At 39.5% G+C, this 15,475-nt stretch overlaps 1 protein-coding gene across 1 annotated transcript in view; it reads right to left on the bottom strand.

The window, feature by feature from the left end:
- Positions 1 to 15,475, bottom strand: part of syn2b (synapsin IIb) — a 62,582-nt gene that overhangs the window by 2,161 nt on the left and 44,946 nt on the right. The window contains exons 6-11 of the mRNA XM_035387035.1: positions 15,044 to 15,106; positions 13,548 to 13,690; positions 12,639 to 12,713; positions 11,616 to 11,718; positions 5,900 to 6,049; positions 4,477 to 4,543 (exon numbers count right to left, since the gene is read on the bottom strand). Coding sequence (XP_035242926.1) covers positions 4,477 to 4,543; positions 5,900 to 6,049; positions 11,616 to 11,718; positions 12,639 to 12,713; positions 13,548 to 13,690; positions 15,044 to 15,106 — 601 coding nt within the window. The remainder of the gene's footprint in view (positions 1 to 4,476; positions 4,544 to 5,899; positions 6,050 to 11,615; positions 11,719 to 12,638; positions 12,714 to 13,547; positions 13,691 to 15,043; positions 15,107 to 15,475) is intronic.

Genomic DNA, 15,475 nt, shown 5'->3' with positions numbered 1-15,475 from the left:
GGACAGCAGACAGAGGGAATACAACCAAAGCCAGGTACAGTCAAAATGCCAGGGAGCTGCGGAGGGAAAAGCAGGGGGAAGGGGATTGGATGGCCTAGGGTTGGGGTGGGGGGTAGGAGGTGGGGGAGGGGAGTACTGTAGCCAGTCCATCGCAATACATCACTGTACATGCATCAGAGGCAAGGCAAAGAAGAAGATGCATGCTTGACTGGGTGGAAATTGTATCAGCTTGTCAAAGTGTAGGGCTATTTGCCTAAGCACTTCTTTCACCTTACATTTATTCATGTATCTATTAAATATCCAAATGATTGCTTGTGACTTGACACACAAAGACAGAAAAATATGTTTATACACTACCTAGTCCACTTTTCCCCAAGAAAACAACAACAATGACAACAACAAAAAAAGAAAAAATACGACTGCACTTTTTAGTTACACAAACTGTAGATTCATGTGATAGGCTTGTAGCGGTTCCTATCTGAATTAAATTTCTGTTTGCTAATTTGATATTCATATCTTTACCTATGTATCATAGGGAGCATTTAGAAAAGAGTGTAGATGTAGACTATGATTAATGTTCAGCATGGAAGTGGGTGGAAGTCATTTCAACTGTACCAATTAGGAGGTGACTTCAGGTCTAGTAGGTGATGAATAATGTTAATACATATTTAATGAAGTTAATACTGTGTAGTCAAATTTTAAACACATTATGAATAATGTCATAATTTATAGCATTTATGTAGGCTATAATGAGGCATCTGCTAATACCAGTGGTGTGGTGTTAATTAGTCTTCATGTAGTTTGTACATTTCCTCATTATTTGAACTGTGTCACAAAAATAGATTATAGTTTATGGGATTCTATGTGGTTTATTTTTTGACTGTGTACAGATCAAACCCTCCCCCCAGTTCAGTGTTAGGCAAAGCTTCAAGATTCCCCCCCCCCCCCCCCCTTACTCCTTGACCCTTGACCTCTGGACCAAGACTGCACAAATCAGGGTCAGATTATAGCCCCACTAAAATACAGATGCATGTTAGTTTAGAGGATAAAAACTGAAATTAAATCAAATACACAATTTAGTAACAAATATTGCAACACAGAACATATGAATCTTGCAAAGGAAGCTTTATTGCTTGGGAGAGAAAAAAAGGGCCAAATGTGTGAGGAAAGAAGCCGGGGGAAAGTTTTCCACAACCTTATTTTTTAATCAACCAAAGTACTGGATTTAAAAAGGACTAACTTATGCATTTTCAAAGCTGTCCAGTCACGTATAAACCCATCTGGTTTAGCATTGATGGAACCCAAACACTTTGCCCACAGCACACAGATATGAGAACCAGGGTATAGTTCTCACTGCACTGGTCTCACTTATTTGCTGAAAAAATCACAGTTTTGAGAATCTGACCATAGAGTTAACAGTACATAATGCAGAAAGTGAGACTGTTGTGAAAGTTTGGAAATCCAATTTTGTGAATCCAAAACATTACCAAGACCCCCCCTGAAAACTACAAGATTAGCCATAAAAATTGCTAAACTGATCTTAGTGTATGGAGAGATCTGAAATGCAGTGGTTCACAAAAAAGCAATTTTTCCGACCTCATTAACAACATAATTGCTTAACCCTTGTTTTCATTCAAAGCAAATCAACAAATTGTACTTTGACACTCAATAGATTTTTGGCCACATTTACAACAAAACACATCACGTTTTCATGGTAAATTTCCACTTGATTAAACTGTCGCTTGTCTAAATTCTACAGTGAATCACCATGCAAGTATAGCTGTAAATGTATCCACATTTGCTCTTCCACAGCATGCAAGGAGAAGAGGCTATACAGTATACGCTAACACACAGTGCATCAGACTTAGAAGTGTGATAATGGTACATCTGCATCAATGGCCTTCTGATGAATGTTAATTGATGAGAAAGCAAACAATTTGTTAATAGATATATCACTAAACATACTTTGAATCCCCACAACTGTTAAATTTGATTAATTTCATTTAAAATATTTTACTTATATATTCATGTATTTATATATGTAGAAATATGATATCTGGGCCCTATAAAACACCAATGTTCAGTGCAATTGTTGTTTTCTCTTCTGCAGGAAATGAACGGATCCCTTTTAGGATGTGAATAACTCACATACCCTGTATTCCTCTGGGAACACATGATTTTACATCAAACTAACAAGTAATACAAAACAAAAAGGTATTCTATCACGTTCTTGAAGTCAAATTATACTTATAGGACATACGTTTCAACATTTTTCAAACCTGTAAGTAACTCAGCTGTTGATCTGATTGCAACATCTATTGCACTTGTTAATTTGGAGTTACAGGTTAGAAAATATCAGAGGCTGTATATTACAAAAAATGAACACCTCACACAAGGTTTTGACTCTGAGAACTTTAACAGTCATTGAGGTGCTTACTTAAGTGTGGTGCTGTACTGTATATATTTTATTGATGTAGACAGCACCCCTATGAACTGGCACAGGATCAGGTTTAGCTCCTTGTTGTATAAATGGGGTGGGGGGTTTAGGAATGGGGTTAGAATTAGGAGTGGACTTGCTAGCCCAGGATCAGTGCTTGGGGCTCTGTCTACCTAGAGCTTTTGTATTAGAAGCAGGTTCATTATCTCTCACATTAGTAGAACAAGGGTCATTCTGAATCCTGCAAGATATTGCACATTATGAACACCTAAACTGTGTTTATAAGCAATACATAGTTCTCTGGTAGACAATGGCATGGCTTACAACATGCATATACTGCATCCGATTTTGGTTAAAAGGCTTATTTTAAAATAACTGCCACAAAGGAATATAGCCATTGTGAGTATAACAATCAAAAGCTCTCCCAAGTCAACAAGTAGTTCCCTTACATAAAATGTCCTGACTGCAATAATACATTTGATACCCTCTCAAATGGAGAAGGGATGTCTCTGCAATTTCGCTTTGTTTACATCAAGCCAAACAGCTGCGGACAGTGATAAAAAGGAATGTTTGTTCTGTCGGCATAATAAGCAAATGCCAAAATAACATTGACTTCGCTTTCATTAAATGATCTATTGTTAAAGATCTCCTGTTTTACAAAGTCTAACAGCTTCACAATAAACACCTGTTGCTCAACTGAGTGCATAGGAACAGTCAACTTATTAAAAAGCTTGTTAAAGCACTGCTCTGCCTCCAGTCAGATACAACATGTTTGTCTTAACATTCACTGCAGAATGTATTGGAGCAAAATGACAATGGCACTAAAAATAAAGGTAAATAAAACATGGACCACACACCGGTGGATTTAAATTTAGCACTAAGGTAAAAAGGAAGGAAAAAGGAAAATAAATAAATAAATATGTGCCCTTTCTTTGAAAGTAATGACAGAAATAAATGGTGAATATAAAACCAAATGTATATATATAAACAAACTATCAGGTGAGCTGCGCTTGATTTTTTATCTATATTGCTGAAACATCATGGGAAACTACTTGCTCATTTTCCATCATATGCATTTTCTTATATATATATATATATATATATATATATATATATATATATATATATATATAATTTATATATATATGTATATTAGATATTTTATATTTATATTTAGAAATACTCTGGACAACATTTATATCTTACCATAAAAAATTTTCATGCTCAGTACAGATAAAACATCTCTTTGATATAATAAAGCAATATCATCGAATATACATACGCATGTATATCCCACACGTAAACACAAAAGTCAGATATACATCTTTACCTGTCTTTGAATCACTCATGCAAAAGAAAAATATATATATTTATAGATCTGGATAAACAAAATAATTAACAATATCACCCATACATATGTGCACACACACACACACAAACACACACATGCGCACGCCCACACGCACACACACACGCACGTACACATACACATACACATACGCACACACACGCACGCACAAATAAGCAAAGAGCTCATGGAAGAATGAGAGGTCCCAAACTGTGTTTCACCACACAATATGAACACTACTTGTCACTTTAAATGAAAGTGAGAGGCAAAGGAATGTAAATAATAATAATCACCCCGATAACACATGGGTATTAAAGTACAGAAGACACAGCAGCACTAGACTCAGTTTAGGCACAATTTGTCTTTTACACTATCGATAACAGCCCTGAAGAAAACCACAAGATTTACATAGACACAAAGGCAGCCAATACAAGCACACACATCAACAGGTAAACAAGTGGACAGTACATTTTGACACTGCATAGAAAAAACATAGTCCAGGCCAGCATTGAAACACTGCTGAATTGCACAGATTACTTTGTTCCCAAACTTCAGTTTCTGATTCACTTTCTTCAGGTTAATTGGACCTGTTTTTGGTGATATTCCGATTTTAAGTGACTAAATCACTTCGCCTGGACTTGTTTTGGTCCTACTGCAACGCCATTACAGTCGAGAATGTACTGTAAACAACCTTGTGGTGGTGGGCGCTGGGCAGGGATCTTGCTGGGGTCAGTCAGGCCTTCCTTTTGGACGGTGCTCTAAAAGACAAAAGTGCAGTGGCGCACAAGTGTTCAGGGCTCTGCGCAGTGTTCTAGGCCTGTGCCAGGTAATGCACCTGAAGACTAACCAGGTGGATGAGTGGGGAAGGAATATTAGCAATGTGATGATAAGCTCCGGTCTCCAAATGTCTGCCATAGTACAAAAAGTATTCTGAGAGTGAAAGAGGCAGACAGAATTCTTGCTCAGTGGCAGTTGGTGAGGTGAAAACTGGGGGGTGGGGTGGAAAACTCCTTTAAACTGATCATTGGACTCCAGGGCCACAGCTGTAAATTCTCAGGTCTAGGACAAAATGTAACCCCCTCCTACCCCCCAATACATTTTCTAGAAAATTAAAAACAGTTACACCCCGTACCCTCAGCCCAGGACAAAGTGTCCCAGGTGCCCCCCCCCCCCCCACCCCCCCATCTGCGGCCCTGTGTGTCTCAACCTGTTTTCATTCATTTTCCTAGATTAACAAGTGTAACGGGTAACATGCAGCTTCTTCACATAATGTAAGGGAGATGATACATTCAATTTAGAAAAATCTGTTTTAATCACTAAATACACTTAACAAAGATACACCACACTGTTAACTACTGAGTTAGCTTTTAGAACAACCAATAAAAAAAAATTTGAGCTTCAAAATTTAAATGATATGATTTGCTTAATGGCTTAATTGAAGAGAAATAGCTATATTTGATGGTATTGAGTATTTTGTGAATTAACTGTAGTAATAATCAATCAAATAAAAAATGACTGATTTTTTAGGGGACGTTTTCCACCCCACCAATTTTCAGCTCACCAACTGCCACTGTATTTGTTAATTAGTCTGTCATCCTGTTTAAAATCTGTCCACCTTTCCCCAATGACAACAAAAGAAAAGTCATATCATTTTAGCAGCAGCAGTGCAGCAGTGCTAAGTGACAGTATACAATATATTGTATGATACAATATAATATTCCAAGGCGGAGAGACACTTGGATTGCAATTAGAATTTAAAATTTAATCCCATTTGCTAACGGCAAATCACAAATCAGTATTTGTGATATTTTTCAAACTACTACTGACCAAAACATTTCTTTCTTTGCTATTTATCAGGTGTGTAAAATTCAATATGACCATAATAAATAAACGGCTTTCACATAGCGCTTTCATATAATAATAAAAACCTTCACCAACTGTACACTAGGTGGCACCCTAAATAAAGAAGGCTACTACAGAGCACTTGCTTTGTATGTTGAATATGCAATACTTGGAAGTATCCCGCTGGTCCCCTGTATGTCTGTATAATGTCTGTCTTGTGTATAAGTTGCTGCAAAGGTTTGTACAGAGTTTGTACTGCTTTCATCCCGTACCTGTGGAGGTTGGACAGTGGTTGGCCTCTGGGGAGAGCGAGTGGGTGTCCGTGGGAGCACCTGGTTCATTCTGGCCACCACCATGTCAGCAATGAGCTGTCTATCCTCAGCCTGGTGCTCTCCAATCAGCTGCATCGATGATCCCACAACCTAAAGCCCCACCCCCAAGAAAAAAAACTATGTTAACGTACAGCAGAAAACCTCCCCCCATGACCACCTGGTGAGTATACGATATTTGCATCCACAAAGGAAGCCCCCAAAAACACTTAATGAACAGCATACCTCCATAACACTATCCAACACCTTATCCCACAAAAAACACTGCTAATGTGGCAACCCCCAACACGACCTATGGCCTCCCACCCAAACAAAACTCAATACACAGCAGATGATTCACCCAACACCACCTGAGATCACCTCAAATACGATGTTGATACAGAGCAGGAAACATATGAATACATTGTTAATATACAAGAAAAGACACTACCGCCAAGCCCCCTCCCCACAAATCACCATCTAAGTGCATCCCAAAAAAAACCTTCATATACAGATGATCCCCCAGAAACACACAAAGGCACTGGCAAAAACATTAATGCAGAGCACATCATCTCCTGAGTATTATGCCCCCACAGTCACAGTTGAAATGTACAGGCTGTGCTTTGGTACATTGCTGAATAACTCAAATGCAACCAAACTAAAAACCTGCTTCTAATACCTTTAAACCTGCATCTTGAGTTATACTGACAGACACTGTGAAATCACTTTTTCCCATACATTTGAAGTGTTTATTAAGCCACAGTATACTGTAGATGGAAGGAAAATAATAAAATTGGCGTGACTGTTTTCTAATGGATATTCACTTCTAATGCACTTCTGATTGGCAGCCTACTAAATGGACCCACTGTTGATCAGTTGCCATCTCCTCCAGTAGTGGGCAGAATAAAAACTTGGGCTTAATATTATTTTCTTTCTTTATGTATAATACAAATAGTGCAAATGATTATTTAGTTGGGCCTTTGAAGTAAGGTGGTATGTCAAAGATAAAACTCATTTTCTAAGTACATTCAAGCCAATAAAAAGCTTTCTCCTATTTCAAAGTATTTCCGGTTACACCCGTTGCCCAATTCATTTTGGTTGTCTGAAGTTTTCATGGGTCAATGGGTGCTATTCATGGGGGCAGGGCAGGAGGAGGCTCCTCTCAGTGGAAGGCAGGATTGTTGATGGTTCGCGGTGGAGAGGATACGTCAAGCCTTCCGCAGTGACCTTCACCAGGGTGATAAGTGTGAATCGGGGTGCGTTGGCTCCCTTTCCCATGGCTGGGCCCTTGGGAAAAAGGGCCGGGATGTGGGTTCATCCAGAGGAGGAGGAGGGGGAGGCAGGGCACCCTGAATGGTGGCCGCATGATGGCTGCTGTCATGGTGGCCCACACCGGGCCTAATTACACAGTTACACATTCACCCCTCGTCTGCTTCTTACATGGCTCTGTCAGTGAAAAATGCTTTTTAATTCAATTGAATACGTCTCTGTGAGGAAATAGTTGCTGGGTGAGTGGGGTTGCCACATAGTTGCCATATTCTCTCCTCTTGTACAACAGAACAATACCTTGCTCAAACCAAAACAAAAACATGAAAATGGTTCATATATACTTCATGAATATTGGTGTAAAGCATGATTTCTATGCTTTTTTCCAAATTTGGTATGCCCGACCACATACAACCGGTCTCATTCCACAGCCCCCGTAGTCGATAACAGAGCGTAGATTAGCATGCTCTCACCTCCCGAGCACGTGGTGTTTCCAGCTGCTTGGTTTCTCAAGCTTGCACAAACATGAGTCAGGAGAAGACACAGCATGTGCAGCTTTAGCAAGCAGACCATGGGCGCCCAATTGATCAGAGAGTAATAAGACCTGGATTCTAGCCGAATGAACCCTCCCTAACCCAGGACTAGATATACTAGTAATGCTAGTTATCAAATCATCCTGTGGGACTACTGGCCACAGTTGGCACTGGCAAGATCAAGATTTTATTCAAGACTCTGCGGCATAACATATTTAGTCTGCATTTAAAAATGAAAAATTCATTTTTAAAAATGAGGGACTAATTTTGCCTACATTAAAACAACTCATTTAAAACAGACAGTAAAATAAGAAATGTTTTAGATATATTATTTTAGTCTTGTGAAACTGAAGCTTGAGATATTTTTCCAGAATATCTTCGGGCCCTAAACGACATTCGGATGCCCGTTCTTCTGCCTGCTGCACTGCGCTTGCTTGGCTGACTGCCTATTGGCTGGCTTGGGGCTGCCCGCACACACTGCCCTGTTTGTATGGAGGCCTGGCTATTTCTGCTCCCCTGGTTGTGAACACACACACACACACACACAGCGGTCTCTTCCTCCTACTCACAGATGAGCTGCGCCACCCTCCACTGCCAGTGACCCACTTCCGCACAGTCTCACACAGAGTCACATGTCCCCCATATGCTGATCCCTGCTTTATTCCACTCCTATCTAGCGTCACACAGCTGGAGGTTGTGTAACAAAATGGCTGGCTGCAACAGACATGCCGCACAATGTGTTGAAAAGAGAGCTGCCTGTTCTACACATTCGGTCTGACGAGTGAACACAGATTGCTGTGTATTTTTCCGATCAAGTAACGCATTTTCCCATGTGTTTGGAACTTCCAGTTTTGGAGCGCAATCACCCATGGTCCAGACCTAGATCAAATAATTCTAAGAAATACTTGATATACCTGCAGATTGATGACAATTTAAAAATAAATCTATGTAATATTTGGTTAGTAACATGTTTCTTTGAAAAAGATCAGGGATTTACATTGAAAGAGTTCAAGTATTTAACCCAGGTCAGCCATGGCCACTATGAAATACCTATTTGAAGATATATTTGTTTGAAATGGTTAGACTTTATTTGATGAAAATTACATATTAACAGTAACTATACAACATGGTTGTCAGGATTTTTGGGCGTTAAACAAACATTTGTAACCGCATTGTATAAATCCCACGATAGGTGGAGTCAAATTTGCCAATTCAGCAAGAAAATTCATTGCAGCAGAAAAAGCAAAGATCCACCTCAAAGGTGGGTTAAAAAATTCTATAATTTGAACTGACAGTGTGTGGTACACTGAGCTTATTAGATAAAATACTCCCTTCCAGAGATGCTAATGGCTATATTGCCTGGTAATAGAGATGGATGATCAGTGCTCCACATGCTAATTGACGACAATTTGCATGGGTGATTAGGGCTAAATCTCAGACAGACGTGAGCATAGCAACACTCCAGACAGTTCCAAACCATATTCCCAGCCATTTAGAGAAAGGCAGCTCCAGTCTTTAGTCTTTAGGAGTGCCCAACTTAATGCCATGTCTCCTCCCAGGCACCCACAAAAACATACACATTTTCAGGAAGTGTTTTCTTTTATTCAGAGGGAACAAAAATGCCTCAAGCGTAAAAGTGAATAAAGCGTTTATGAAACTGTAACTGTGGGGATTTTGGGTTTCAGTACGGCCTCCACAACTGAAATAACCTTACAAAAATAAGATCAGCTGCTCGAGACGGAGACAGTTTCAGGACCCGCAAACCCAGAAAGCGTATTTGTGGGAGTCCTGGGTGGGCAGGACAGAGTGGGGGTGGGGGGTCATCTTTTCCTGTTAATTTGAGTAAATTCACCTTTGTGACTCCAGCACTACTGTTTTAATAACAGGTCTATTGTTACTTTGTTTTGATATAGTGTTGTGCTTATATGTATTGACTGATTAAAAATATGAATTCATGACACATACTGTGGATCTGCTAGGTTTGAAGCATGTTAGCCACAGTAAGACTAAGTGGGCTATAGATCATGATGATCAATTGAGCCAGGGAGCTGGTGACAGTGAATGGTTTCAGCTGCTCTCCTGGGTTCCTCTGGGTTAAAGTCTAGATATTAAATTAAGGAAGGCATTCCTCCAGAGGGGTAATCACTCTATCTCCAACGGAGAGCACTGTTTAGAGGAAGCGGTAAATGGAGATATGCGGAAAGCTGGACAGACGGGCGGGGGAGAGGGGTGCATATGTTCTGCCTTTCCACTAAGGACTGCCTGTTGCCATGGTAACCCAATATTGCTGCTCTATCTCAAAGCCTCATCTCAGTAAGAAGTTAAACGTTCCCATGGCAGTGCGTCATATTGCAAAGAAAACCTCAGTTTTCGCAAAGATAATCTGTCGCCAGATTATCGGTAAAGTAAGCTACTTGCTCGGGAATGAGTGATCATTCTTAAAATAGTAGCAGTGGCCCGTAAATCCTTAAGTACGTTCGTTCTGCATCAGGTATTCCAGTGAGCTGGTCGTCTGGTTACTGTGGCGTCCCGTATTGAGAAATACTCTGATGTAATGCGGTTGTGAATCTGTCCAACAAAAGGGTAATAATGCAATAGTATGAATAATGCAACGGTATACTAGGACTGAGAATGTGCTGTGATCTATTCACCTTTGGGGCGACTGGTGAGTCATTGGGGTAACACCATTCACAGTATTGGCTGTCGGGTGCCTCATTAAAAGGTCTAGACCTTTATTCATGTTTCTCAACAACTATGACCAGAAGAATGAGACATACGTTTTACTGGTCGTCATTACCAGAACATTTATGACACTATTTTACCATTTATGCAAACAGTTTTATATAAAATTTACAAGATACATGACACCTTTGAAGATTATTGCACCAGTAAAAAAGTATGTGCTGTTTGTGTTAACACACAAAATGGTCATTCCTCGAGGCTAGTTTTCGTACCAAACTAAGACTACTGTAAGACTTCTGAGTGACAAACTATGAAAGACAGTTAAACAGCATTCAAGGACATACTTACCCAGAAAACAAAGAAAAACAATGAAATAAATCAGGTGTGCATTTTTGCAGCTGCTTTCATGTACATTTTATATGACAGCAGCTCTGTTAGGACCCCTCAGTCCTGATAAGATGGCTTTTTTTGCCATGCTCCGTTACTTGCGCACTTTCAGGTCTGGATATGCAGTGAACTGTCCTTCAGTACTGGCTAACAGCAATGCCTTACCCTGAGATAGGCTGAATAAAAATGGGGGAAATAAAATAGGATGACCATGGAAAAATATTCTCGAGTGATGCAGAATTTTCTAACACTTATACCATAAATGGCCAGTCAGCCACCATGTCTATCAGAGCTTCTCTAATGATTCCTACATAAGTGTAACCCCTTACTGCCAGTGGCTGCCAGTAGAGTATCTCAGCAAAGGGCTCAAAATGTGATAGTCCTGTACCTCATACGATTACTGTCAAATGTTCACTTCAAATTACCATACTGCCGAATCATTGGCAGTTCTTTTCATTGTAATGCATTAAATGTGAAACATGGAAAATATGTACTAGACCCTGACAGTAGAAAGGAATTACATATACATTTTCTATACATCGTCCAGAGCCATGGTAAAATCGTAAAAACAAAAACTCCAAGAGTTTCCTTGTGTAAACAGCAATTACATGCATATTTTATTGTTTGACATATGAAACTTTCTAAGTGAATTCCCAGCACAGAAACACCCAGAAATAATCATCAATGTGGTTTTATTACATTGAATCTGACTAACAAAAATGTTTTAATAATAAAAGAATCTGATTTAGGACTTCAAACGGCCTGTCTAAACAAAGTCAAAGTTCCAGCCTGACAGACAGTGCTATGCTCACCTCAGTGATGTAGTCTTTCCCATCCTTGCCATGAATGGCTTTGACTGCACAGATCTCAAGCCCGCCAAAGATCTCTGAGCAGGTGTCCACCCACAGTTTGTACCTGTAACGCAGCAGAATATTCAGCCTCGGCAGTCACGTTGAGGACACAACTCTCATGCACAGCATAAACAGGTATCAGGGGCACTGTGGTACCAAAACTGAAGTTAAACCCAAATGTGAAAGATTACTGTCAGTAGTAATAGTCTTTAATCTGTAAACCCAAGCAACATCCTTTCTTCTGTGCACAAGGTTCACATTAAATGCACAAGGTTCACATTAAATACATATTGATTCTGCAATAGAATCAACATGGATCAACATGATTTCAAATAAAATCTGTCATTATAAAAGCAATCTGCCTGTACTCCTGATAGTACTGCCTGATAGCATCTTATGATGCATCACTGGCAATTACAAACAATTATACCAGCTTGAATGTCAAGGGGGTAAATATCAGCTCATAAATAGCACAACCATTAACGTCAAACAGGTTGCAGCGACAATCCAGGGGGAAAATGGTGAGGTGAGTCTGTGTCCATAATGCAGCATCTGCTGCCTTAGTGCTCAATAATACTGATCATCCAGGGCTAATACAGTGGAAAATGATAGGTTAATGAAAGCGGGGAGCTCAATTTCTGAGCCATCTGGAGACATAAGGACAGGGCTAGACTCTCAGGGCTGGCATTTTCAGCACACCCCACTGCCATTTCTACTACGGATCAATTCACATCCAGCCGTGGCCCTCACATAATTTAAGGGCATCATTGTTATGCATGCGCACTGGCCTGTGCTCTTTAAAAAAATCTAAATTATGAAAAAAAAGCATCTCAACAGCTGTGCTTTACCAGAGCAATCCAGGTAAAGAGACCTTGGTCAAGGTCATTACAGGAGCACTGACTATAGAAGTCCACCTGGTGTTTCAATCCCTGGGCGACAGCCCATCACCATGGAAACCTATCACCTCCCACTCTCATCACTCACTTGTCAGTCATGGCTACTTGTTCCAGCATGGCTGAACCAGTATTTGTCTTCCAGTTGCCAGAGATGGAAGTTCTCCTGAGGAAACAAAGGGAAAAGATGACTGATGTGTCCTCTGTCACTGTCTGATTGTTATTCTGTACCAGTCCTACCACGAGAATACAGGGGTTTAAAGGAAACTAACATTATTAAAAGCTTGTAACTGGGCTAGCCCTAAACCAAGTAACCAAAGTAAGGCATCTAAATAGGGAAGTAAGGTCAAGCTTCTAGCTTTTGTCAGTACTGTCAATCCTTATTCAACCTCATACTGTACATGCATGAACACACACCAAGCCACACTAATAGCACAGTGTATAACGTGTGATGTAACTTTAACAGTGACTCATATTATGAGGAAAGGTCTTATTCACTGACTGTCCTACATCCAGCATATTTCCAGCAGGCAACCGAAAAAATGAGTGGTGATTCAAACAAAAATCCATCCATTCACACTGACTGAAGGCTACATTGCAACATCACATGTAATGACTACATTGCCAGATGTTTATACGTAAGCCTATTGCATAAGAGCTATTAACAAGACCTGCTTGTCTGCACACACCCTCTCAAGGTCTTTTATTTAGCAAAACCTAACCACACACAGGCATATAAACGTTTGCACATACTCCACGCACGCACGCCAGCACACACGCACGCACACACACACGCACACACACACACACGCACACACATAGACACACATGCACACACATTCAGAAAAATCCTTCTCTCTCCCAACTTTTCTCAATAGCACCTGTATTTTCATAACTATTCTAACAAAAACGAATAACTTAATACAAGCCCATTAAAGTGTGTTCAGTAATGCCCTTTATATCTCTCAGCACTTACTGGTGTGTGTGCGCACATACTTACATGTAAGCTTTGTAATTGGTGCCTATCTTCTGAATCCTGATGTCATATTTGGAGTCTATGAATGGCTCCGTGGTACAGTAGGTCTGGGTGATGGCAACCACACTGGCAATGTCCTGGAAGTCACTGTGGTTATCCACCTTAACCTGCACAGTGGAGGGGAGGAAGAAATGGAGTGAACAAATGGGCAGGAAAGAGGTAAAAGAAATGGAATGGAGAAATGCAGAGAGTGAAAGATAAATAGGAAAGAGGTACCAAAAAAGATGAATTCATGATTCTTCCTCCTCGTCAAGTAAACAATAGTCTACATAAACCAGATTGTTGAATGCCCCATTTTTAAGCATTTTATTGGTTGGAAGACAGTTATATATTAATTTTAATGGAATTAGCCTGACGGATATGTCAGAAGTTCTCATATACAGACATGTGAAGGCCTTTTCCCAAAGGATGGGTTTATCCAGCAGTTATTCCCACTTAGATAGAATAGCTGTTGGTAATACTGCAAGTTTATTTATTTTTCTTTTTTTCCATCCATGTTGTATCTTTTATGTGAGTGTGACAGACCATTTCTCGGCTACATGCTAAAGGCTTCCTTTTCCATGTCCGTGGGATAGCTGCAATTTACTGATTATAGGTTTACAGAGCACAGATGTTGCCATATTGACCTTTAAAGACCTCAAAAGTCATAATATTACATTTCTTTCTAAAAGGTCATTCATGAAAATGACACCTTTATCTAGCATTACCTCAAATAAAAAAGGCTGTTCTATTAATAAAATATTCCTAGTATACCACAGTATTTGTGTTTGAATTTCCTTAGGAGTTTCAGGCTGATGGTACTGGTATTGTAACTAAATAACAATCACATTTTCCAAAAATCCTGACAAATATAGGAAGGCATTTTTCTTTAGCTGTAAAAACTGGTTAGGAGTCATCTGACACAATCAAAAATTACCTTTTTTTAAATATTGAGTGGACAGATCTTTTTAAAAAATTTAGCTGAAAAGCATTGCTGATTTAAGATAATCTTGGGAATTACACATTAAGGGCAAAACGTAACGCTTTTAGATTCAAAAGAGTCAGTTCCCCACATATTATACAAATATGCACTTTTAATCTTGACAGGTTTACTGTTCCAAATGAAAAAAAAAATCTGTCCATACTGTTTGAATAAGTCTTCTTATTATTGTATTATCGCTATTTTCCATACAATATCAAATGTACGGCTCTCTAAGCATTTATCTTTTTTCTACTATTTTTAGCCTTCTATTGAAATGATCTTGTGTGATGTCCATGTTTCTGGGAATGTGTATTCCTAAAATATCTGTTCGAACAACTGTCCACTTGATTGGGAAATCCAAATTGTAACACGTGTGCATTTATCATAATTAGACTTCAGGCCAGAGATTTTAGAAAAAAAATTAACAGCCTAGGTCATTACCTAGTTCATTAGATCATTACTAAAACTACAAAAGCTTCCCATCATGCCACTTGCTTACCTTTCCCATGCCTGAATGAGCATGTCCAATCTTCACAACAACAGGGAATGTGGGCATGGTAATCTGGAAGATAAGCAATAAAATATTATGGTCAAATGTATTATATTTACACATTTTAGGGATTAGTTTCTGTTACAAAAGACACTTCTGGACAAGAGTGTACAAATGTGTCACTGGCATCATGTATGCCGTACATTGGAAATGGAAAACTTAAACCACCAAAGACATGATCTGAAATTACTGTCCAATGAGACTGCAGCCAAACTGTAATTATTCAATCAACAGGCAGACACTGCCTACAGACAGGCTGACTGTGGTTGGCATGTACCCTGGGTGTTAACTGTGTATCATAGTTTCTCATGATTTGGCTCTGTACTCCACAGTTTTCCATTTGTAATCAAACAAATTGTGCTTTGGATTTTAGGCAGTTCC

Source organism: Anguilla anguilla, chromosome 13, assembly GCF_013347855.1.
Source record: "Anguilla anguilla isolate fAngAng1 chromosome 13, fAngAng1.pri, whole genome shotgun sequence".
NCBI classification, from domain to species: Eukaryota; Metazoa; Chordata; class Actinopteri; order Anguilliformes; family Anguillidae; genus Anguilla; species Anguilla anguilla.
The sequence above is the reverse complement of the archived record's forward strand: the minus strand, read 5'-3'. Positions and strand labels throughout refer to the sequence as shown.